Below are 25,773 nucleotides of genomic sequence, written 5' to 3' on the forward strand. Positions count from 1 at the left end.
AATTTGACAAAGAACACATTTATGAATACCAAATTTCTTCAAAAAAAACCAGTTCCTTCACTTCGCACTAGGGTGCACAATTGTAGTTAGTAGTATAATAAGCGGGTTCTGCGGCCTCCTCCCGCGGGAAATTTGAATTCTGGCGGGATATTTGAATTTTGGCGGGATATTTGAATTTTGGCGGGAGATTTGAATTTGTAAACAAAGCCACGTGCTTTTTGACAGCTGTCATCGACAACAACGCATCGCTAACCTCACTGCTGCCATCTTGACGGGCCTAAACCTCAGTAGTGCCAACTTAACCTAACTAGCGTGAGGTAAACAAAGCCACGTGTTTTTTGACAGCCACGTGCTTTTTGACAGACAACAACGCATCGCTAACCTCAGTACTGCCATCTTGACGGGCCTAAACCTCAGTAGTACCAGCTTAACCTAACTAGCGCGAGGTAAACAAAGCCACGTGTTTTTGACAGCCACGTGCTTTTTGACAGACAACAACGCATCGCTAACATCAGTACTGCCATCTTGACGGGCCTAAACCTCAGTAGTACCAACTTAACCTAACTAGCGCGTGGTAAACAAAGCCACGTGCTTTTTGACAGCTGTCATCCGCCATCTTTAATCCAGAGAGCACCGTCCTGCCCTCTTTAGCTACTTACCTTTGAATGTGGTACCTCACAACTGTCATCCGCCATCTTGCATCGCAAACCTCAGTGCTGCACTCTTTAGTTTGAAATGTGGTGGCGGTAAATTCCACGTGCTCTTGTTTGGAAACAAAGCCACGTGCAGCTGTCATCCGCCATCTTTAATCCAGAGAGCACCGTGCTGCCCTCTTTAGCTACTTACCTTTGAAATGTGGTACGTCACAGCTGTCATCCGCCATCTTGCATCGCAAACCTCAGTGCTTCACTCATTAGTTTGAAATGTGGTGGCGGCAAATTCCACGTGCTCTTGTTTGGAAACAAAGCCACGTGCAGCTGTCATCCGCCATCTTTAATCCAGAGAGCACCGTGCTGCCCTCTTTAGCTACTTACCTTTGAAATGTGGTACGTCACAGCTGTCATCCGCCATCTTGCATCACAAACCTCAGTGCTGTACTCTTTAGCTAGATACCTTTGAAATGTGGTGGAGTCAAATTCCACGTGCTCTTGTTTAGTAAACAAAGCCACGTGCTTTTTGACACCTGTCGTCCGCTTTCTTTAATCAATAGAGCACTGTGCTGCGGGTAATTTCGTCAGCTGTAATCCGCCATCTTTAATCCACAGAGCACCGTGCTGCTCTCTGTAGTAGCGGGTAATTTGAAAAGTTCTGTTAGCTGTCATCCGCCATCTTAAATCAAGAGAGCACCGTGTTGCCATCTTTAGCTAGATACCTTTGAACTGTGGTGGCGGCAAATTCCACGTGCTCTTGTTTAGTAAACAAACTCACGCGCTTTTTGTCAGCTGTCATCCGCCATCTTACATCGTAAACCTCAGTGCTACACTCTTTAGTAGAAAAATGGTGGCGGATAATTTAAAAAGAAAAATTCTACAGCAGCCATCTCTCGACGCTAATTGCACAAGATCAGATTGAAACATAACAAGACTAGAATTGAACACAGCACTCGATGTCGTTAACCTTAACATGTGATCAGAACATTGATTGATGTGTTCAGATCACTAAACAAGTAGAACCGAACAGTGTACAACATGTTAGGGGATACCTTTGTTCTAAGAAGATCAGATTGAAACATAACAAGACTAGAATTGAACACTGCACTCGATGCAACATGTGATCAGAACACTGATTGATGTGTTCAGATCACTAAACAAGTAGAACCGAACACTGTACAACATGTTAGGGGATACCTTTGTTCTAAGAAAATTAGAATGAAACATAACAAGACTAGAATCGAACACTGCACTCGATGTCGTTAACCTTAACATGTGATCCGATACAACATGTTAGGGGATACCTTTGTTCTAAGAAAATTAGATTGAAGCATAGCAAGACTAGAATCGAACACTGTAAGAACATTGTTTGATGTGTACAGAGCAAAAGTACAACTTCAATGATTTACCTAGTGTAAAACACACACTGTGCACATATCGCATAGCCATCTCGCCTATCACTTGCCTAGTATGAAAATCAAAAACACACTGTGCACATATCGCATAGCTAACTCGGCAACACTTCAAATGATTTGCTTAGTACGAAAATAAAAAATCTATACCGCGTAGCTAACTCGTTCATCGCACTGCTAAGACGCTTAGTAATTGCAAATACACTGATATATGTCATACGAAAATCAAGAAAGCACACTGCGTAGCCAACTCGCTCGGGTCACTCGCTTAGTAATTGCAACACGACTAGAACACTGATACACACACGGATAAGAATGTTGCGAGATTCTACATACTTACATGTTAAAAAAATATTGGTGGTGAAAGATCATAAATTATATGTACACATGTTGTCTCCTCCAAGTTGTAAGACGAAATAGACGCAGTACTGCGAGTTTCCGCTATAGCTGGCGAACGGAAGTAGCATGATATCTCAGCAAAAAAAAATACGCGTGAGCTTGCATACATGCAAGTCAGACACAATGATGGATACCGCGATTCAAATCCTGGCAACTTATGCCGTCAGGAAGGGCAACGGACTGTAAAACAATAGTTCATGATACAGCGATTTAAAATCTAAGAAGAGCATCTAGCTGTAAATCCCCGATTCTCGTGTTAGAAGTTGTAAAACAGATACTTAATCCGAGTTCTTTGACGTCAGGAAGGGCAACCGGTCGAAAACAATAGTGTATGATGTAAGAGGCTAGATACTGCCAGTTTTGCGTCAGGAAGGGCAACTAGTCTTAAAATAAATTCTTGCGATTTAAAATTTTAGTTTTGCGTCAGGAAGGGCATCCGGCTGTAAAACAATAGTTCATGATACAGTGATTTAAAATCTAAGAAGAGTATCTAGCTGTAAATCCTAGATTCTCGTGTTAGAAGTTGTAAAACAGATTCTTAATCCCAGTTCTTTGACGTCAGGAAGGGCAACCGGTCGAAAACAATAGTGTATGATGTAAGAGGCTAGATACTGCCAGTTTTGCGTCAGGAAGGGTAACTAGTCTTAAAACAAATTCTTGCGATTTAAAATCTTAGTTTTGCGTCAGGAAGGGCATCCGGCTGTAAAACAATAGTTCGTGATACAGTGATTTAAAATCTAAGAAGAGTATCTAGCTGTAAAACCCCGATTCTCGTGTTAGAAGTTGTAAAACAGATTCTTAATCCTAGTTCTTTGACGTCAGGAAGGGCAACCGGTCGAAAACAATAGTGTATGATGTAAGAGGCTAGATACTGCCAGTTTTGCCTCAGGAAGGGTAACTAGTCTTAAAACAAATTCTTGCGATTTAAAATCTTAGTTTTGCGTCAGGAAGGGCATCCGGCTGTAAAACAATAGTTCGTGATACAGTGATTTAAAATCTAAGAAGAGCATCTAGCTGTAAAACCCCGATTCTCGTGTTAGAAGTTGTAAAAGAGATTCTTAATCCGAGTTCTTTGACGTCAGGAAGGGCAACCGGTCGAAAACAATAGTGTATGATGTAAGAGGCTAGATACTGCCAGTTTTGCGTCAGGAAGGGCAACTAATCTTAAAACAAATTCTTGCGATTTAAAATCTTAGTTTTGCGTCAGGAAGGGCATCCAGCTGTAAAAACAATAGTTCACGATACAGTGATTTAAAATCTAAGAAGAGCATCTAGCTGTAAATCCCCGATTCTCGTGTTAGAAGTTGTAAAACAGATTCTTAATCCTAGTTCTTTGACGTCAGGAAGGGCAACCGGTCGAAAACAATAGTGTATGATGTAAGAGGCTAGATACTGCTTTTTAAAATCCTAGAAGGGCATCCTGTTGTAAAACGGATTCTTGTGATTTAAAATCTCGCGTCAGGAAGGGCAACCGGTCGTAAACAAATTCTTGCTATTTAAACTCCTGCGTCAGGAGGAGGCACTTGGCTTAAAAATATATTTTTAATCCCGGCCTTGCTACGTTAGGAACCACATCTAGCTGTAAAAACGGGAGCTTCAAACATTTACTGTTTTAAGCTTTAGGAACGGGTTATGGGTTACATTTTCTGTTCTACTACATAGAACACTATCTTTGAAGTTGTATCGGCGCAGTCTGAAGCGAGGTGCGGAATGTATATGTTCGCTGAAATTGTACACTCGGCTTCCGGCAGCACTAACCTTGAACGAAGACACGGTGTGCTGATAAGCAACTTGTAAATCATACAACGTCTTATTGCTAGATTATAAGCGTATTAAGGTTGTAAAATATTCTGTTCTGTAAAACTGAAATAGTCCTCCTCTGTGGTGTAGTAGTTAGTGTGATTAGCTGCTACCCCCGGAGGCCCGAGTTCGATTCCCGGCTCTGCCACGGAATGTGTAGCATTTAGCCCATGTAAGTTCCTAACATAAAATATCATGATTGTACGGAGAGGTTAAAACACAGTGCCAGCATATAGCCTACTCCAATCGAAAGAGCCTGCACGGCGCCGGCATGTAGGCTTCTCCTGTTGAAGGAGCCTGTACAAGGTTTAACACCCCTCCATCAACAGCCCTTACTTAATGCTGGCCTTTTGCACGCCCTCGAAACTGACTAAGAATGTAATATACAATAGTAGAGAGAGGGTTAAACCCGGTGCCGGCTCCTACCGAAGAAGCCTGCACACAGCTTACCGCCTCCATCCGACAAATGAATCACCCTCAACACTCTTGTACTCACAATCAGTATCGGGGAAGCCTGCACAAGGTTTAACACCCCCGTCAACAGCCCTTACTTAATGCTGGCTTTTTGCACGCCCTCAGCCTGCACACAGCTTATCACCTCCATCCGACAGATGAATCACTATCAAGATCTTGTACTCACAATCATTTTCGAAGGAGTCTGCACAAGGTTTAACGTCCCCATCAACAGTCCTTACTTAATGCTGGCTCTTTGCACGCCCTCGAAACTACCTGAGAATGTAATATGCAACAGTAGGATCACCCCCATCCGACAAATGAATCACCCTCAACACGGGTTTTACAGCTAGATGCAGTTCTTAGATTTTAAATCGCTGTATCACGAACTATTGTTTTACAGCCGGATGCTATTCCTGACGCAAAACTAAGATTTTTTAATCGCAAGAATTTGTTTTAAGACTAGTTGCCCTTCCTGACGCAAAACTAGTAGTATCTAGCCTCTTACATTATACACTATTGTTTTCGACCGGTTGCCCTTCCTGACGTCAAAGAACTAGGATTAAGAATGTTTTACAGCAAGTTGCTCTTTCTAACACGAGAATCGGGGATTTACAGCTAGATGCTCTTCTTAGATTTTAAATCGCTGTAACACGAACTATTGTTTTACAGCCGGATGCCCTTCCTGACGCAAAACTAAGATTTTAAATCGCAAGAATTTGTTTTAAGACTAGTTGCCCTTCCTGACGCAAAACTAGCAGTATCTAACCTCTTACATCATACACTATTGTTTTCGACCGGTTGCCCTTCCTGACGTCAAAGAACTAGGATTACGAATCCGTTTTACAACTTCTAACACGAGAATCGGGGTTTTACAGCTTGATGCTTTTCTTAGATTTTAAATCACTGTATCACGAACAATTGTTCTACAGCCGGATGCCCTTCCTGACGCAAAACTAAGATTTTAAATCGCAAGAATTTGTTTTAAGACTAGTTGCCCTTCCTGACGCAAAGCTGGCAGTATCTAGCCTCTTACATCATACACTATTGTTTTCGACCGGTTGCCCTTCCTGACGTCAAAGAACTCGGATTAAGAATCTGTTTTACAACTTCTAACATGAGAATCGGGGATTTACAGCTAGTTGCTCTTCATAGATTTTAAATCGCTGTATCACGAACTATTGTTTTACAGCCGGATGCCCTTCCTGACGCAAAACTAAGATTTTTAATCAGAAGAATTTGTTTTAAGACTAGTTGCCCTTCCTGACGCAAAACTTTCAGTATCTAGCCTCTTACATCATACACTATTGTTTTCGACCGGTTGCCCTTCCTGACGTCAAAGAACTAGGATTGAGAATCTGTTTTACAACTTCTAACACGAGAATCGGGGATTTACAGCTAGATGCTCTTCTTAGATTTTAAATCGCTGTATCGCGAACTATTGTTTTACAGCCGGATGCCCTTCCTGACGCAAAACTAAGATTTTCAATCAGAAGAATTTGTTTTAAGACTAGTTGCCCTTCCTGACGCAAAACTGGCAGTATCTAGCCTCTTACATCATACACTATTGTTTTCGAGCGGTTGCCCTTCCTGACGTCAAAGAACTAGGATTAAGAATCTCTTTTAGAACTTCTAACACGAGAATCGGGGTTTTACAGCTAGATGCTCTTCTTAGATTTTAAATCACTGTATCACGAACTATTGTTTTGCAACCGGATGCCCTTCCTGACGCAAAACTAAGATTTTAAATCGCAAGAATTTGTTTTAAGACTAGTTGCCCTTCCTGACGCAAAACTGGCAGTGTCTAGCCTCTTATATCATACACTATTGTTTTCGACCGGTTGCCCTTCCTGACGTCAAAGAACTCGGATTAACAATCTGTTTTACAACTTCTAACACGAGAATCGGGGATTTACAGCTAGTTGCTCTTCTTAGATTTTAAATCGCTGTATCGCGAAATATTGTTTTACAGCCGGATGCCCTTCCTGACGCAAAACTAAGATTTTAAATCGCAAGAATTTGTTTTAAGACTAGTTGCCCTTCCTGACGCAAAACTGGCAGTATCTAGCCTCTTACATCATACACTATTGTTTTCGACCGGTTGCCCTTCCTGACGTCAAAGAACTAGGATTAAGAATCTGTTTTACAACTTCTAACACGAGAATCGGGGATTTACAGCTAGATGCTCTTCTTAGATTTTAAATCGCTGTATCGTGAACTATTGTTTTACAGCTGGATGCCCTTCCTGACGCAAAACTAAGATTTTAAATCGCAAGAATTTGTTTTAAGATTAGTTGCCCTTCCTGACGCAAAACTGGCAGTATCTAGCCTCTTACATCATACACTATTGCTTTCGACCGGTTGCCCTCCCTGACGTCAAAGAACTCGGATTAAGAATCTCTTTCACAACTTCTAACACGAGAATCGGTGTTTTACAGCTAGATGCACTTCTTACATTTTAAATCGCTGTATCGTGAACTATTGTTTTACAGCCGGATGCCCTTCCTGACGCAAAACTAAGATTTTAAATCGCAAGAATTTGTTTTAAGACTAGTTGTCCTTCCTGACGCAAAACTAGCAGTATCTAACCTCTTACATCATACACTATTCTTTTCGAGCGGTTGCCCTTCCTGACGTCAAAGAACTAGGATTAAGAATCTGTTTTACAACTTCTAACACGAGAATCGGGGTTTTACAGCTAGATGCTCTTCTTAGATTTTAAACCACTGTATCACGAACTATTGTTTTACAGCCGGATGCCCTTCCTGACGCAAAACTAAGACTTAAATCAGAAGAATTTGTTTTAAGACTAGTTGCCCTTCCTGACGCAAAACTAGCAGTATCTAGACTCTTACATCATACACTATTGTTTTCGACCGGTTGCCCTTCCTGACGTCAAAGAACTCGGATTAAGAATCTGTTTTACAACTTCTAACACGAGAGTCGGGGATTTACAGCTAGTTGCTCTTCTTCGATTTTAAATCGCTGTATCACGAACTATTGTTTTACAGCCGGATGCCCTTCCTGACGCAAAACCAAGATTTTAAATCGCAAGAATTTGTTTTAAGACTAGTTGCCCTTCCTGACGTAAAACTGGCAGTATCTAGCCTCTTACATCATACACTATTGTTTTCGACCGGTTGCCCTTCCTGACGTCAAAGAACTCGGATTAAGTATCTGTTTTACAACTTCTAACACGAGAATCGGGGATTTACAGCTAGATGCTCTTCTTAGATTTTAAATCGCTGTATCATGAACTATTGTTTTACAGTCCGATGCCCTTCCTGACGGCATAAGTTGCCAGGATTTGAATCGCGGTATCCATCATTGTGTCTGACTTGCATGTATGCAAGCTCACGCGTATTTTTTTTTTTTTTTTGTTTTTTTTTTTTTTTTTTTTTGCTGAGATATCATGCTACTTCCGTTCGCCAGCTATAGCGGAAACTCGCAGTACTGCGTCTATTTCGTCTTACAACTTGGAGGAGACAACATGTGTACATATAATTTATGATCTTTCACCACCAATATTTTTTTAACATGTAAGTATGTAGAATCTCGCAACATTCTTATCCGTGTGTGTATCAGTGTTCTAGTCGTGTTGCAATTACTAAGCGAGTGACCCGAGCGAGTTGGCTACGCAGTGTGCTTTCTTGATTTTCGTATGACATATATCAGTGTATTTGCAATTACTAAGCGTCTTAGCAGTGCGATGAACGAGTTAGCTACGCGGTATAGATTTTTTTATTTTCGTACTAAGCTAATCATTTGAAGTGTTGCCGAGTTAGCTATGCGATATGTGCACAGTGTGTTTTTGATTTTCATACTAGGCAAGTGATAGGCGAGATGGCTATGCGATATGTGCACAGTGTGTGTTTTACACTAGGTAAATCATTGAAGTTGTACTTTTGCTCTGTACACATCAAACAATGTTCTTACAGTGTTCGATTCTAGTCTTGCTATGCTTCAATCTAATTTTCTTAGAACAAAGGTATCCCCTAACATGTTGTATCGGATCACATGTTAAGGTTAACGACATCGAGTGCAGTGTTCGATTCTAGTCTTGTTATGTTTCATTCTAATTTTCTTAGAACAAAGGTATCCCCTAACATGTTGTACAGTGTTCGGTTCTACTTGTTTAGTGATCCGAACACATTAATCAATGTTCTGTTCACATGTTAAGGTTAACGACATCGAGTGCAGTGCTCAATTCTAGTCTTGTTATGTTTCAATCTGATCTTCTTAGAACAAAGGTATCCCCTAACATGTTGTACAGCGTTCGATTCTACTTATGTAGTGTTCTGAACACACCAAACAATGTTTTAATCACATGTTGAAGTTAACGACATCGAGTACAGTGTTCGATTCTAGTCTTGATCACTTATTTTGTGTTCTAACACATCAATCAATGTTCTGATCACATGTTGTATCGAGTACTGGCTGTCTCATAAGGAGCTATGTATAACCGCCATCTTGCGTCCGCCATCTTGCGCAAGCACCCTTAGGGGTGGGGGGTCGTCTCTAGCCATCTTGTGCAAGGATCCTTTCGCCGCCTCATAAGAGCAACCACCATCTTGCGCAAGCATCCTTAGGGTGTCTCATAAGGAGCCTTGTGTAACCGTCATCTTGCGCAAGCATCCCAAGGGAGTCTCATAAGAAACTATGTATAGCGATCATCTCGCATAAGCACCTTTAAGGAGTCATGTATTGCCACCATCTTGTGCAATTAGCGTCGAGAGATTGCTGCTGTAGAATTTTTCTTTTTAAATTATCCGCCACAATTATTCAACTAAAGAGTGTAGCACTGAGGTTTACGATGTAAGATGGCGGATGACAGCTGACAAAAAGCGCGTGAGTTTGTTTACTAAACAAGAGCACGTGGAATTTGCCGCCACCACAGTTCAAAGGTATCTAGCTAAAGATGGCAACACGGTGCTCTCTTGATTAAAGATGGCGGATGACAGCTAACAGAACTTTTCAAATTACCCGCTACTACAGAGAGCAGCACGGTGCTCTGTGGATTAAAGATGGCGGATGACAGCTGACGAAATTACCCGCAGGACAGTGCTCTATTGATTAAAGATGGCGGACGACAGCTGTCAAAAAAGCACGTGGCTTTGTTTACTAAACAAGAGCACGTGGAATTTGCCGCCACCATATTTCAAAGGTATCTAGCTAAAGAGTACAGCCCTGAGGTTTGTGATGCAAGATGGCGGATGACAGCTGTCAAAAAGCACGTGGAATTTGTCACCGGCACAAAGAGGGCAGCACTGTGCTCTCTGGCGGTTGACAGCTGTCAGAAAAGCACATGGGTTTGTTTCCGAACAAGAGCACGTAGAATTTACCACCACCACATAGAGGGCAGCACGGTGCTCTCTAGATTAAAGATGGCGGATGATAGCTGCACGTGGCTTTGTTTCCAAACAGGAGCATAAAGAATTTTTCAAATTGCCGCCACTACATTTCAAAGGTACCTAGCTAAAGAGTGCAGCACTGAGGTTTGCGATGCAAGATGGCGGATGACAGCTGTGACGTACCACATTTCAAAGGTAAGTAGCAAAAGAGGGCAGCACGGTGCTCTCTAGATTAAAGATGGTGGTTTACAGCTGCACGTGGCTTTGTTTCCAAACTAGAGCACGTGGAATTTGCCGCCACTACATTTCAAGCTAAAGAGTGCAGCACTGAGGTTTGCGATGCAAGATGGCGGATGTCAGCTGTCAAAAAAGCACGTAGGTTTGTTTACCCCGCGCTAGTTAGGTTAAGTTGGTACTACTGAGGTTTAGGCCCGTCAAGATGGCAGTGCTGAGGTTAGCGATGTGTTGTTGTCTGTCAAAAAGCACGTGGCTGTCAAAAACACATGGCTTTGTTTACCACGCGCTAGTTAGGTTAAGTTGGTACTACTGAGGTTTAGGCCCGTCAAGATGGCAGTACTGAGGTTAGCGATGCGTTGTTGTCTGTCAAAAAGTACGTGGCTGTCAAAAAACACGTGGCTTTGTTTACCTCGCCCTAGTTAGGTTAAGTTGGCACTACTGAGGTTTAGGCCCGTCAAGATGGCAGCAGTGAGGATAGCGATGCGTTGTTGTCGATGACAGCTGTCAAAAAGCACGTGGCTTTGTTTACAAATTCAAATCTCCCGCCAAAATTCAAATCTCCCGCCAAAATTCAAATTTCCCGCCAAAATTCAAATTTCCCGCCAGAATTCAAATTTCCCGCGGGAGGAGGCGGCGGAACTGTCCAATTATACTACTGTAGTTCTTAAGTAGGGCCATCTAGAAGAGAATGTTCACACTTCTTGCTACAGAGCAAACAAATACAAATCGAAATAGACATAGTTCAGAACACTTCAAAATTTACAGTAGAAACATCTTCCGAGAAACCTTTGATTTAATACAGATTTTTAAAGTTCAGAGTTTCTCCTGTAGAGAGGTTTCAACTGGCGCAATATTTGAATTCGCGGCGTTGAGGTGTACCACCCGGTACAGACCTCCCCCCCAAATAAAAGTTCTTCCAAGGGGTGAAACAGGAGAAAACATGAAATTTGTTTTAAAAAAGTCTAAGTTTTTTTGCAGATTGGATGAGGAAAAATTTTGCAGAGAAAATGCCAATTTTTAAGTAGTCAGAGATCTCTTAAGAGGTTTGATATTGGTGGGTGCAACTAGACTAAGTCCAGTTTTTAAACTTTTGTAGTAGATTTTAATGAAAAGGTCTCTATGGTTGTAGTAATTGAATTCCAAAGGAAAACTTTAATTCTTGGAAGAAGACATTTTTCTCTAAGTCCACCAGATGTTGATGTTGAATCCAAAAACGCCGTAATTGTGGATATGGAATGTCCATGTAGCTGAATAAGTTCATTAGTTGTTGATTAAGTTTGACGGCCAGACCAGTCGCTGCTGCTTGTGTTCAGAGGAGGCCTCTCGGACCCCTCAAGTACCCTGAGATACTCCTCTCCCGCTACTGTGAGAGGGGTAGTGGTGGTGAAGCACGTCGCACACGCGACAATTGTTTACAGTCCGCAGGCAGTTAGCAGGTGGTGCGCCGCACATCAGCCTTGGCCGGAAGGAGGACTCCGACTCGCCATACATTGGTTGACCTCACTGGAGTAGAGCGGGCCCGTACTCCACCACAGTGGCGGTACGGCGGCGCACGGCTGGGGGGAACTGAAACATTAAAATCTCGACGGCAGAATTTTGCTGGACCATAATGATTTTAGGGTACAGTCTTTGTGGTGAGGCTGAGGGGCCAGCGGCGTGGAAGTTTTTATTTCATTTTAATTAGCCACTGGTGTGATTTAGCAGGAGACGGGACCTTGATAATGGCCTTGCGGAGAGGACAGCAGAGTAACCTGAGGGAAGGTTTCACACAACTTATACAAGGCAGATTCAACCAAATGTAAAACAACAAGGGGCAGAAAGCCTTAAAATGAACTTTAAAATATAACCTTCAGGATTCTTACAATATTATATGGACCAAGTTAGCACGGAAATTACACAGATTTCACCTGCGACAGCTGAACCCTAAATATCCTCTCGGTGGCTGGATTGCTTAGTAAGAACGTCACCGGGGTAAGGAAATCTAAAATGACGCACGGCCCATGAAATCTGGGGGCAAGCTTGCCCGCGGGAAGAAAATTCTTGACCATAACCTGGTCGCCTACCTTCAAATGGGTGGGTCTCCTTCCACGATCATATCTTTCCCTAACGTTTTCATGAGACACTTTAAGGTTGGCCTTAGCCTTCTCCCAAAGATCTTTAATGCTATCAGGATCTATTGTCTCGGGTAGAATATCACTAAGAGACCAAAGTTTAGAGAGCGGCGTGTTGGGAACAAACTTCAACATCAAAGAAGCTGGAGTAAACTTATGAGATTCATGAACCGCCGAATTCAAAGCAAAAGCTAACCAATGCAGGGACGTGTCCCACCTAGAATGATCTTCATGATGATATGCAATCAGCGCCGACCTCAGATTACGATTGACCCGTTTAGCCAGACATGGTTGAGGATAGTAAGCAGAAGTTGTTACATGAGAGGTAGATAGATCAAAACAAAATTTACGGAAAAGATTCGAAGTGAAAGCTTTAGCGTTGTCGGACACGATATATTGACAATGACCAAAAGAAGCAAAGATAGAATTTAAACAGGAAATGGTGGACTGAGCGATAGCCAGCTTAGTCGGAAATAACCATGAGAATCTTGTGAAGGCATCTACACACACAAGCATGAACTTGATGGCATTCCCCTTTGACTGGGGAAAGGGTCCGACGTAGTCGATATACAGACGTTCCATTGGGCGCGATGTTTGATGATTAGACAATAGGCCTATCTTGATGACTGGGGAAAGGGTCCGACGTAGTCGATATACAGACGTTCCATTGGGCGCGATGCTTGATGAGAAGACAATAGGCCTATCTTGGTGGACATGGTGGGTTTACTAAGCAAGCAAGATTTAGAAGCTTTAACTAGTTTACGAATTTCACCGTTCATACCTTTCCAAATAAACATCTCCCGGATCTTTCACGGGTTTTGAAGATACCTAAATGCCTCCCTAAAGGCGTTTCATGATAGTAATTGAAGATCATGGGCACAAGAACGGCTGGAACCACCACCTTCATCTTCTTATCATGCCTCGACGGGCAAAATAAAACACCATTCCTCAGTACATAAGGGACAACATGTTCCCCAGAAGAAAGGATTTCCATGATAGGGGCCAGCGTCGGATCTTCACGTTGATATTTCTCAAGATCCATAAACAACATGGGAGCATCAGTTAAAATGGCATTAACCTCAGGTCGTATGGACTCGGGAGGTGAAGAACAATCGACCAGTTCGTGGGTTTCTACATCATTGGAAAACATACGGCTGAGTCCGTCTGCCACAACATTTTCAGTACCTCTGATATGCCCAACGTCAATTTGGAAGGCAGAAATTCGGATGGCCCAGCTTAAGGCTTGGTTATCAGTCTCCAAGTCGAACTTGACATGTTCCAGATAAAGGCGGAACTTTTCTAGTGCAAACAAGACAGCCAAACCCTCAAGTTCATAGATGGAATACTTGGCTTCTTGAGCCGAAAGAGTCCTAGATGCATAGGCGATGGGTCGCCTCCCTAGTTCGGTCTCTTGAAGAAGGACCGCAGCCACTGCCGCCGACGACGCGTCGGTTTGGACGATGAATTTCTTCGAGAAATCCGGCATAGCCAGAAAAGGGGCGTTACACAGAGCTGATTTGAGATCTTCAAAAGCGGCTTGTTGAGAAGTTCCTCACTCAAATTTGACGCCTTTCCTACGTAGTAAGTTCAAGGGCGCCGCTCTATTGGCGAAATTTGGAATAAATTTCCTGAAGAAATTCACCATACCAATGAACCTAGCAATACCTTTGATGTCATTGGGAGGCTTGAAATCACGGATGGCCTGTGTTCTAGAGTGATCGACTGCAACACCATCGGGCGACACAATATGCCTTAGGAATGACATGGAAGGCTTAGCAAAGGCGACCTTGGACAACTTCACCGTTAACCCAGCCTTACGAAGGCGATTGAGAACTTCTCTCAGGTGATCTGGGTGTTCTTCGAAGGTCTCCGAAAATACGATGACATCATCAAGATAGTGGTACAAGTACTCAAACTTGATGTCGGAGAAGACTCTGTCTAGCAGTCTAGTGAGTACAGCTGCTCCCGTGGGGAGCCCAAAAGGCACGCGGTTGTATTCGTACAAGATCCAATCTGTGGCAAAAGCTGTCAGGTGTTTGGAATCCTCTGCTAGCGGAATCTGGTTATAAGCCTGATTGAGGTCTAAGATGGTGAAGAACTTAGCTTTAGGAAACCATGGAAAACAAGAGTGAAGGTTGGGAAGGGGCACAGATTGTAACACTACCTTCCGATTGAGAGCCATATAATCAATCACGGGCCTGAAGCCACCTTGCGGTCTCGGAACAAGGAAAATAGGCGATGAATACGCCGACTTAGAGGGCCGAATAAAGCCATCCTTCAACATCTGATCAATGATCTCCTTCAGAGCCTTCATCTTAGGCGGAGATAGTCTATGAGGTGGAAATCTGACGGGGATGGAATCCGTAACCTCAATCTTGTATTCAATAAGGTCAGTAACACAAAGAGTATCCGAGAAAACCTCTAGAAACGACTGACACAGCTTACGAATACTATCAGCCTGCTCCTCAGGTGGATGTCTAAGATCTAACAACATCTCATCCTGGGTAGGCGAAATAGATGCACATGACACAGAACTACATTTATTAAAGGGATTTTGGAATTACTGTCAAATTTGAAAGTGCATGAATTGCTCTGAAGATCGAGCACTAGACAAGTATAGGAGATGGAGCCTGCTCCCAATATAATGGGGTAAGACAAGTGCTTTGCCACCAATAGTTTATTTAACCTTCCCAGTAAATTTAGAAATACGAATTTTGGCCTTTAAAGAACCTAAAATTTCTAATGGAAAAGAATTAGCCGAAACATATTGAACCGAAGACGAGCAAAGATCAGGAAGTTTACAAATAGATTTCAATTTGGAATACCACTCAGGCGAAATAATTGAACAAACACTGCCTGAATCTAAAAGAGCAGTTACGGGCTCATTATTCAATTCAATTTTGAGAAATGGAACCGGTGCGAGGGTATCCGCCGCAATCCTAAGATATTCTTTAGGACCTTCAAAAGGTACATTTGAAGACTGAGTTTTCCCTGAAATTTCGATATGTTTACTTAGGTCTGAGCCTCGGGAAGATGGGTTCGCCGACTCAGCCGAAGCGACTAGTCACTTATTATTATTGGCCTTGGTGGAAGTTGCACCAGAAGTTGAGCAGGAGGGGGTCCTGCTAGCATTAGGGCAATTCTTGGCAATATGTGAAAACGCGCCGCGTTGAAAGCAGCCTTGGAATGAACCTGCTCCATTATTTGTCCTACTAGATTTGATCAATGAACATTTATTGCGAAAATGGTCAGGCGACCCACAAGCGTAACATTTACGGCGTGTGACGGGTCGGCGAGGTGGAGGCCGAAAACTACCAGAGGATGGAGGGGGTTCATTCGCGACACGCAAGGTATCGGCGTATCTAACTCCTTCGGCCATAGCCTCTAGCTCGGCAAAAGTTTGCGGACGCGATGCTAAACACAAGTATGATCTGTAAGGTGGTGAAATTCCTTCCACAATGGCTTGAACGATTTGATCTTCGGGAAAATGAAGAGCAAATAACCTAGTATAGAATTTTATGTCTTGTATGAAGTCTGCCAGGTTTTCATCAAGTCGCTACATTCTATAATAGTACTTTTGAATTAGAGATGACCTAGATCGAGCTGGAATAAAATTAGCTAACAGATGGGCGTGGAAGTCTTCTATGGATGACTGTTCATCAATTGCCCTAACTATCTTGTCTGAGAGAACACCAATTGCATAGGGATAAATGATCTGCAAAATTTGACACGGAGAAAGAGAAAAAACCAGGGCATGATCCTGAAACTCAACTAAAAACCTTAAGAATGAAATTACGTCACTGGTAGAGTTAACAGAAAGCTTAGAAATACCTCTGAGCAACATTGCTAAAGGATGGGGCAAACTTCTGAAACCCGGGGACGTAGTAGGAAGGGGCCTAAGCGGCGGAGAAGCAGATTCAGAAGGAGCATTATTTAACACGAAGGGTGGAATGGACGTGCAACGATCGGACACAGTTGCTAATAGGGCAGATGTTCGTTGTGTAGCCTCCGTAGTACTACCTCCTTCCTCTTTAGAGGAATCCTCCTCACTTACGATATTTACTACCATAGGTTGGTAGGTTTTTGGAATAGCAGGTCCAGATAACAACTGGCTAACTTTACTAGACATTTTTGACAGGTTTCCCTCACCCTGAAGGTCATTTAACTTCAAGGACAATAGATCACATACCCTATTATCAAAGTAGTACAATCCGGCCTGTACTCTTTTGAGTTGATTAGGAGATGGATCACTTACTTCGAAAAAACTAACTACAGATGCTACCTCAGTAGCATTATCTGTGATCGTGGAGAGATGGTCATCGATCTCTTTTTCTCCCAAAGTCGGCATGGTAATAAGCAAATCAAGGGAATCCTTTAACTTATTGGTGTCTATCGCAACCGTGCCTCCAGATTGAACATTCCTAATCGTTAATTCATAGATCAATTCCTCCTTGCGCAAATCGCCGGGGTGGAGGGCGTCGCGAGAGCCGGACATGATGACAGAAAATTTTTAGAAAAAATAAAAAAATCCAGCAACTGAGAAAATCGTTGGAGTTCGAAACGAAAACAATGTTTAGCAATCAAAAGGAGCTAAATTGAAACCCATTCAACCATGCTCTTCTACCACTTGTTACGGAGTTATCCGTGGTAGTTCGAGGTGAAAGAAGGTGCGGGCGGGAATAGGTCTCAACTACCGAATTATAGTTAATTTAAAACTTTAACAAAGGTTATATTTTCTTTTCCAAAATCAACAAATGACAACAAATAACAAAGATGTAACAGGTACCAAGTTGCAGATCAACAATTTAAGAATTTACAGAGCCCCAAGTTTAATTCCTGAGCTCTCAGCTCACAACCACCATAGGTGAAGGGCAGAAAACCCCTAAGTACGAGGAGCACTTGTTCCTAATTATCAGGTTAAGAGGAAAAGAGCAGACCCGCTCTCAATTTTACAAGCCTATCAAAGGCTACAACAACCTTCATTCCTAACTGCCCTTAAGGAACACATACAGTGAAACGGGGGTATCTTGTACCCAACCTACAGGGCCTTCACATGAAGAAAACAAACACTGGGTTAATTAAATGGCCCAAAAAACCAAATTGACTGGAGGCGTAGCTTGCACTCCTTCATGAAACTTCTTAAAACCTGGGTGGCACTCAGCCAGTTATACAGGGGCAAATCCCATACTAGGGAGGTGACTAGTCGGCAAATAAGTTTACATACAAAAGGTTTCGAACCCTCCCCGAGAGTTAAACTGCTGAGCTAGCAAGAAATGAAGATGTTAACAGGCCGTTACCTCGTAGATGAACTGCTGCTTGGAGAAAGAGGCGCTTCCCGTCCCCTTGCTATATATATTCACACACTGCGAAAGATGTTACTGAAGTGGCCCGGAGACAAGAAAATCAGCAGTTTTTATACCCTCGTGGAAAATTCGAGACCCTCAAGAATGAAAAGACACACCCCTTCAACTAGGAATTACACATGGAAACCTGAGGAAGAAAAAGCTATGATTGGAGGAAAATTACTTACAGAAATTACTGATTGCTTAAATTCAAAACTAGCGGAAAGAGAAGGGTTATACTGCCAACCCAAAAAATGAATGAAAGAAATTTGACAAAGAACACACTTATGAATACCAAATTTCTTCAAAAAAACAGTTCCTTCACTTCGCACTAGGGTGCACAATTATAGTTCTCAAGTAGTGCCATCTAGAAGAGAATGTCCACACTTCTTGCTACAGAGCAAACAAATACAAATCGAAATAGGCATAGTTCAGAACACTTCAAAATTTACAGTAGAGACATCTTCCGAGAAACCTTTGATTTAATACAGATTTTAAAGTTCAGAGTTTCTCCTGTAGAGAGGTTTCAACTGGCGCAATATTTGAATTCGCGGCGTGGATGTGTACCGCCCGGTACAGTGAAGTTTCCTGTACTGTGTGAATTTCTACTTGTTTTGCTTGCCCTTCAGCAGGAAGTCGGACATTCTTCCCTAGATGTCACTGCTGAAAAACTATGATCATGCACCCTGGTGGAAAGTGAAAGAACTTTTGATTTTAAGAAGTTTTGGATTCATAAGGTTTTTTCTTTACTAATTCATGTTCATTTATTTTTGGGGTGGCCATATTTACCTTTTCTTTCCGCCAGTTTTATATCCAAACAATCAATAATTTCTGTGATTAATTTTCTACTTTACTGTACCTGGCGGTACACCTCCACGCCGCTAATTCAAATATTGCGCCAGTTGAAACTCCTCTACAAGAGAAAGCCTGAACTTTAACAAAGTGAATTAACTCGACGGTTTCTCGGAAGATGTAACCCATGTAAATTTTGTAATTTTGAAGTGTTCTGAACTGTGTCTCATTCGATTTGTGTTTGTTTGTTCCGTATCAAGAAGTTGGGACATTCTCTAACAGATGTCTCTATCAAAAACCATGATAACGCCCTCTGGTGTAAAAGAATGTATTCTCCGGAAGAAGTACTGTATTCCTAACGTTTGTTTTTACTAAATTTTGTTCTGTGGTTTGTGGGTTGGCAATATAAACCCTTCCTTTCCGCCTGTTTTGAATGTAACCAATCGGGAATTTATGTAATTTATTTTCCACCAATAAGGTGTTTCTTCTTTGTCTTGTGTATTAGTTTTTCCGTTATCCAATAAAAGCGAAAGGGTGTGTCTACTCATTCCTGAAAGGTCTCGAATGTTCCACGAGGGTATATAAACTGCTGATTTTCTTGTCTCGGGGCACTTCTGTAACATCTTTCTTAGTGTGTGAATATGTAGCAGGCGGCGGGATGCGCCTCTTTCTTCAAGCAGCTGTTCATCTACAAGGTAATGGCCTGTTAACATCTTCATTTCTTGCTAGCTCAGCAGTTTAACTCTCGGGGAGGGTTCGAAACCTTTAGTTTGTAACCTACCTTTTAAAAATGTAAATTCTTTTCTATCTATGTAAAATCTATAAATTATAAATCTATCATTACTGTAAAGCGGGGATAGAGTGTGCTTCACCCTCTCGAACTCCCCTTCATTTTTGAAAAGGAGGTGACTACGTTTTCATAACCGTTCTTCTCTTCATTAATGTAGTAAGGTTTTCTCATACGTGTCACCTCCCTAGCTTGGGATTAGCCCCTGTATTTTCGGCCTAGAGCCACTTAGGTTTTAAAAGTGTATTTAGGAGTGCAAGTTCACGCCTCCAAACTCTTCTGTTCTTTGGGCTATTTACTTAACCCGTTCTGTTTTCCCTTCCTGCGAAGGCCCAGTAGATTGGATATTAATTACCCCTGTTTCCTTGTGCGCCTTAAGGGCAGATAGAAATGAAGTTTGTTGTAGCCTTTGATAGGCTTGTAATATTGAGAGCGGGTCTGCTCTTTTTCTTAACATTGTAATTAGGAGCAAGTGCTCCTCGTACTTAGGGGTTTTCTGCCCTTTAGCAATTGTGGTGGTGAGCTGAGAGCTCAGAAATTAATCTTGGGGCTCGAAGCCCAAATCTTGTAACGAATTGTAATTTCTTAACTTGTTTTCCTGCTACTTGGTACCTGTTACTCTTTTGTTGTTATTTGTTGATTTTAAAAGAACCTTTGTTAAAGTTTTAAATTAACTTTAATTTTGTATTTGGGACCTATTCCTGCCAGCACCTTCTTTCACCTCTAACTACCACGGATAACTCCGTAACATTAACATTTAAACTTTTGAATCAACCAATAAGATTGAGAGGGTATGGCTAGTTTAATCTTGAATGGTCTCTTGGCCAATTGATCGTCATCTAACCTAGTGTGTGTGTCAAGCTGGAGGTGGGTAGTACCTCTTTCATCAGGCAGCAATGCAACGACAAGGTAATGGCCACATAATATCTTTATTTCTTGCTTGCTCCGCAGTTTAACCTGAGGGAAAGATCCGAAGCATTCACTATGTAACCTAGTTTTCCTCAAAATGTAACTTCTGCCGGCTTATGTAATAACTTCATAAAATCTTTAACTGTAAATCGGGGATAGAGGGTGATGTACCCTCTCGAGCTCCCCTTCATATTGATTTGAGGTGACTACGTTTTGTAACTGGTTTTATTCCTCTTCGTAATGTCTTAATTTATACTTCTACGAGTCACCTCCATAGTTTGGGAATAGCCCCTGTTTCATCGGCCTAGTTCCCTTTAGGTTCTAAGAGTTCGTATCTAGGAGTGCAAGGACACGCCTCCATTCAATTTGTGTTTCGGGCCCTTTACTTAACCTGTTCTTTTCCGCAAAGGCCCAATAGGTTGGGTACTAGATACCCCTGGTTCAAATTTGTAAGTTGTGCCTTGAAGGCAAGTGACTGTAATTTTCTGATGTTGCCTTGTATAGGCTTGGAAAACTGAGAGCACATCTGCTCTTTTGAAGTGTTGTAAAAGTGCCTCTGGGAGGCTTGATATTGTGAGTTGGGAGCAAGTGCTCCATGTATTGAGGGATTTATGCCCTTGAGTAAATTTGCACTCTGTTGTAAATTTGAGCTAGGAGCTCAAAAACTGTAAAACTAGGGGCTTGAAGCCCAAGAAAGTTCTGAAATCTTAGACTTTTTTCTACTTTGTACCTGAAATGTCATTGTTATCTCACTAAGTGAAAAGTTGTTAAGTTTGTTGGGTTTTTTCAAAAATATAACCTTCAGTTTTAGTTTTAAATTATTTTCTTAACATTGTAGTTAGACCCATTCAATCCGGCACCTTCTTTCACCTCTGCGTTCCACGGGAAACCCCGAAACAATTATTATTATATCCACCACTGTGGTGTAGTGGTTAATGTGTTTAGCTGCCCCCTCCGTAGGCTCGGGTTCGATTCCCGTCTCTACCACGAAATTTGAAAATTGGTATGAGGGCTGGAACGGGGTCCACTCAGCCTCGGGAGGTCAATTGAGTAGAGGGGATTCGATTCCCTCCTGAGCCATCCTCGAAGCGGTTTTTCGTGGTTTCCCACTTCTTCTCCAGTCAAATGCGGATGTGGTACCTAACTTAAGGCCAAGGCTGCTTTCTTCCCCCTTCCTGGTCTATCCCTCACAATCTTCCTATTCCTTCACAAGGACCCTGTTCAGCATAGCAGGTGAGGCCGCTTGTCCGAGGTACCCGTCCTCTTCCCCAGTTGTATATGCCGACCCAAAGTCTCAGGCTCCAGGACACTGCCCTTGGGGCAGTAGAGGTAGGATCTCTCCCTGCGTCCCAGAGAAAAAACAAATCTGGTGGTTAAAGTGATTAAAAATGATGGAAAGAAAGATTATTATTTTATAAATATCATTAACTACATGCATTTTGTACTCGAATATAATAAGCATGTATAGTACTGCGCACAAGTACCTATTTTTTCATACATTTAATTTTAATATTATTTGTTTCGTATTGTGTACCTAACCGCGAATACAATGAAATTTCCATGTTCTTTGAAATCATTTAAGAAAGGTCTAGGCAAACAATTGATAGGGAATCTTCCACCTTGGCGACAGTTGTAAATGCAGATCGTTGATGATTTTGTGTACAGAAATTTTTCATCTAATTCTATATACCTATATAATAGGGTTGTCACTGTGGGCGAAATGCTTTGTAACATTAAAGCTTGACGTGAAAAGAAGACTGCAGGAGAAATGTGAATTTGAAAGTTAGATGACGCATAGGAAAGCAGTTCATAGAAAGGTCACCAGATGGCAGCAGAAAGCATTGAATGTTGCTGCTGCTGTCTGAGCAGTACACACTACCATTGAGCTATAGGTATTACCTACAGTTCAATGCACACTTCACAGTTACAATATGACCGGTGATTCTAACGTTCCGTGAATCGGATCATTGGATCGATTTGGTAACGTGAACGGAATCAAATGAATCGATTCAGTAAAATGAATCGAATATCCCATCACTACAAGCTAATAGTTTGTTCGATCCTCGAATAGTGACTACAGCCCTGCCGCAGGGTGCTATACTTAATCCTCTTCTTTACGACTTAGGCTGAGATTTGTATCAAAATCACTTTTGCATATCAGTTAAGGTCATACAGTATGCTGATGACATATTCATATGTACATCTACTCTGCGCTTCAGGATAAATCATTTACGACTCGATGATGCATCCAGTTAATGTAATAACTGCACTTTTGAAACTGGGCTTAATTTACCTCCGATGATATCTTCAGTCATACTGTCTGCTAGGAAAAATTCATCCCTACAACGCCTAGAATTCACTTAGGGCCGTAAACTCTGCAATCCACAACTTAAGTTTGGGAAGTGTACTTGGACCTTAAACTCATATGTAAGGTGCATGTAAAACATCTTAAAATCTTAAAATCCTCAATCATCACCATGTCCCTTAACCGTGACCTAACGCCCGGTAGGGAAACTCGCCGTGATAGGCTTCATGGCGCGAACTGTTAGAGTCCCACCTTCCCTTTGACGATTCGACAGAGCTGGCAGCATGGTCCTTCGGACGAAAGCCCATTGGAAAAAAGATTGTTGGCATGTGTTGCCATGTTCCATAGTGTTCTGGATTATATCCAGTCTTTTTTTATATACATAAATATTATATGCTATAGGCCAGGGATGGCAAACCTTTACAGAGTAGCGTGTCAATTAAGGTCTTGTTCATAACTTTTTACTGTATAGTGTGTTATCGCTTATTTTCCTTTAAAATCATCACGAAACCCCCTTCATGTGACTTCCTTTAGGTATTGAATTGCTTTACTTATTAATCCACTCAATATAATGTTTCATGATTTTATTTTGGAAACATCACTGAAATTTACACTTAAGAAACAGGTAAATTATAAGAATAAGATATTTTTTTGCTTTAACCTAGCAAACTCTCTAGTACATATGGCCATAGAATTAATTGTGGCGGACTTCTTTATTAAAGAGTAGTGTTAGAATATCCTATGTTGCTAGGTTAATAAATGTTAAAAACATTAAATTTTGTTTGTATGTTGTGCCACAGAAGTCCTGTTGGCGTGTCACAGGTTCGCCATCCCTGCTATAGGCTATAGGAGGGGCTGCCTGGACGAGGCAGTAAAGGCGTGCTCGGTTCGCCCGAAAAGGCGTCGTAAAATTTAAGAAACGAAATTTCCGCTTCCGGAGGTGCACATGGCCCTAAGGTTCACCCAGCCTACACTAAAAATGAGTACCAGGTTAATTCCTGGGGGCAAAGGCGGCCGGGCGTTCAGCTAACCACTCTACCCCAACAAGTACCGAGGTTACGGATAGTGGAAGCCTTTACCTTCCACCTCTCCAAGGGCCTTCATGACCTGTACGGAGATGACTTTGCTATAGGCTATAGGTGTTGACAGCAGTCACGTACAGTAACGTGGCAAAAGAGCCCATATATTTACCAGCAATCCTAACGCAAATGTATAAGTTCACTGTCCTATATACACCAACCATGGCTCAATAGCGACGTTTAAAAGAGGCACTACTGCACAAGAAGACTGCGAGTGTCTCGTATGACTCTTCTTGATGGATAATTTTCAATCATTCCTTTCTTGTAAGGATATAATCGATGCGATGTTACATAACTCATTATTCAACATCTTTGTCTGCAGAACAGCATTCCAAATAAGGCACTCTTCTACAAAAATTCAAAGAGTGCTTCGCATGGCATTTATTGATAGTTTATTTTCCTATTTTTGTCCGTTGCTTTGTATGTTTTTAAGTAGCTCTGTCACTTCCACATATTTATTGCGTAGAATGCATTGATCTTTCTTATTATATTTTCTTGACGTTTAATTCTTATTTACTTCCACCAACCACACAATTATCCCTTTCAGTTAGAATGTTGGTCTTTTTTGTCATATTTCACCTATTATACAGAATTCTACTGGTGTCTTCTTGCTGTTATATTCTGCCGTTAGTGTTTCATTTGACTCTTTGGACCACCTTCCTACGTATTCTCCTTTTATCCCTTGATACATTTCTTTCCGAAGTACGTCATTCCTACGGCATTGAGTAGTTTTCTCTGCTCCATCCACCCAATATCCCTCATTTGAATATTTCATTTGGTACCGATACGCTATCCTTTGTATGTTAAATTATTCCCCTGTTTTTAGTCTCAGTCAGTACTAAGAATCCGTTTAACAATAACTCATTACTTTACACATCATTCTGGTACCACTGCCTGAAGTACTGCCTGATAATCCAATTATTATTATTTTGGAAAAACTACGTATGACTACATCCAATGCTGTAATTCCACTATCTATTTCTCAAATTTATGCTGCATGCAACAAATTTGCTTTAAGTGCTGAATTAAATATCTCGTGGCTATGACTACAATATCGAACAGTACAGAACGAATTGGCTACGCAGTTCGGACCGAGTAGTTGTTATCTAGCATTCAGCAGTCTCAGCAAGATTGGTTTACTGTTTCCCCACTTTCACACACCAAGCCGCGGCCGCTTCCTTCACAGCCCTAGCCCTGTCCTATTCTCATAATACAATGTGTCTGAACCAATGCGAAGTAAAACCTGTAGCAAAAGAAATGATATCAGCAGTTACGTAAAACTACTTGTGCATCGAGCTCGATAGCTGCGGACAGTATCCAGTATTCGGGAGACAGTGGGTTCGAACCCCACTGTCGGCAGCCCTGAAGATGGTTTTCCGTGGTTTCCCATTTCCACACCAGGCAAATGCTGGGGCTGTACCTTAATTAAGGCCACGGCCACTTCCTTCTCAGTCCTAGCCCTTTCTTGACCCATCGTCGCTATAAGACCTATCTGTGTCGGTGCGACGTAAAGCCAATAGCAAAAATCTACTTGTTTTTGAATTATTCATTCACTCAGTATTCATTCAACTTTCTGTTCTTTTATTATTATTTCAGATTCGATGGGCCGCTCGTAGCCGCAGCAAAGAGAGGCGAGCCCGGAGGCGGGACGGCGGTCCGGAGGCAGGAGAGGAGATGCGTGCTAGAAGAGACAGTACTACGGACTACGCGGCAGACAACTCCTCCGAACACAGTAGCGCCGCTACACCACTGACGCAGTCGCCTCGCCACCGCCTGCTAGCTCTGCAGCACGGTAAGCAAGAGGCACGCTCGTCGCTGGCCATCCAGTACATACACACACGTGTACGGAGTATAGTCTCACAGCAGTTACGACCGTTCTGTTGATATCGATCTTGGAAGCTGTGTAAAGAAAACTGTATGGAATTTCAGTACTGTTAAGAAAGATATATATATTCCTTTCAGTGAATGGGTGAGATTATCCTTTTTAGTATAAACTAGAAAACCTATAATAGTTCTGATTTAGCATTTAGTTAATATATACCTTTCATTTGCATTTAAATACCTTTTAAATATTCGTATAAGTGGTACTTCCATGCCTCTAACACATTGACCAGTAACGTACTTAACTCCCGCTTGTGACTAGACA

At 42.0% G+C, this 25,773-nt stretch overlaps 1 protein-coding gene across 1 annotated transcript in view; it reads left to right on the forward strand.

Annotated features, from left to right (window-relative positions):
* Mctp (multiple C2 domain and transmembrane region protein) overlaps positions 1–25,773 on the forward strand; it is a 1,410,470-nt gene that overhangs the window by 83,083 nt on the left and 1,301,614 nt on the right. Inside the window, exon 2 of the mRNA XM_068227784.1 lies at positions 25,224–25,419. Coding sequence (XP_068083885.1) covers positions 25,302–25,419 — 118 coding nt within the window. The 5' untranslated portion in view covers positions 25,224–25,301. The remainder of the gene's footprint in view (positions 1–25,223; positions 25,420–25,773) is intronic.

The sequence above is a fragment of the Anabrus simplex genome, chromosome 5 (genome assembly GCF_040414725.1).
Source record: "Anabrus simplex isolate iqAnaSimp1 chromosome 5, ASM4041472v1, whole genome shotgun sequence".
NCBI classification, from domain to species: domain Eukaryota; kingdom Metazoa; phylum Arthropoda; class Insecta; order Orthoptera; family Tettigoniidae; genus Anabrus; species Anabrus simplex.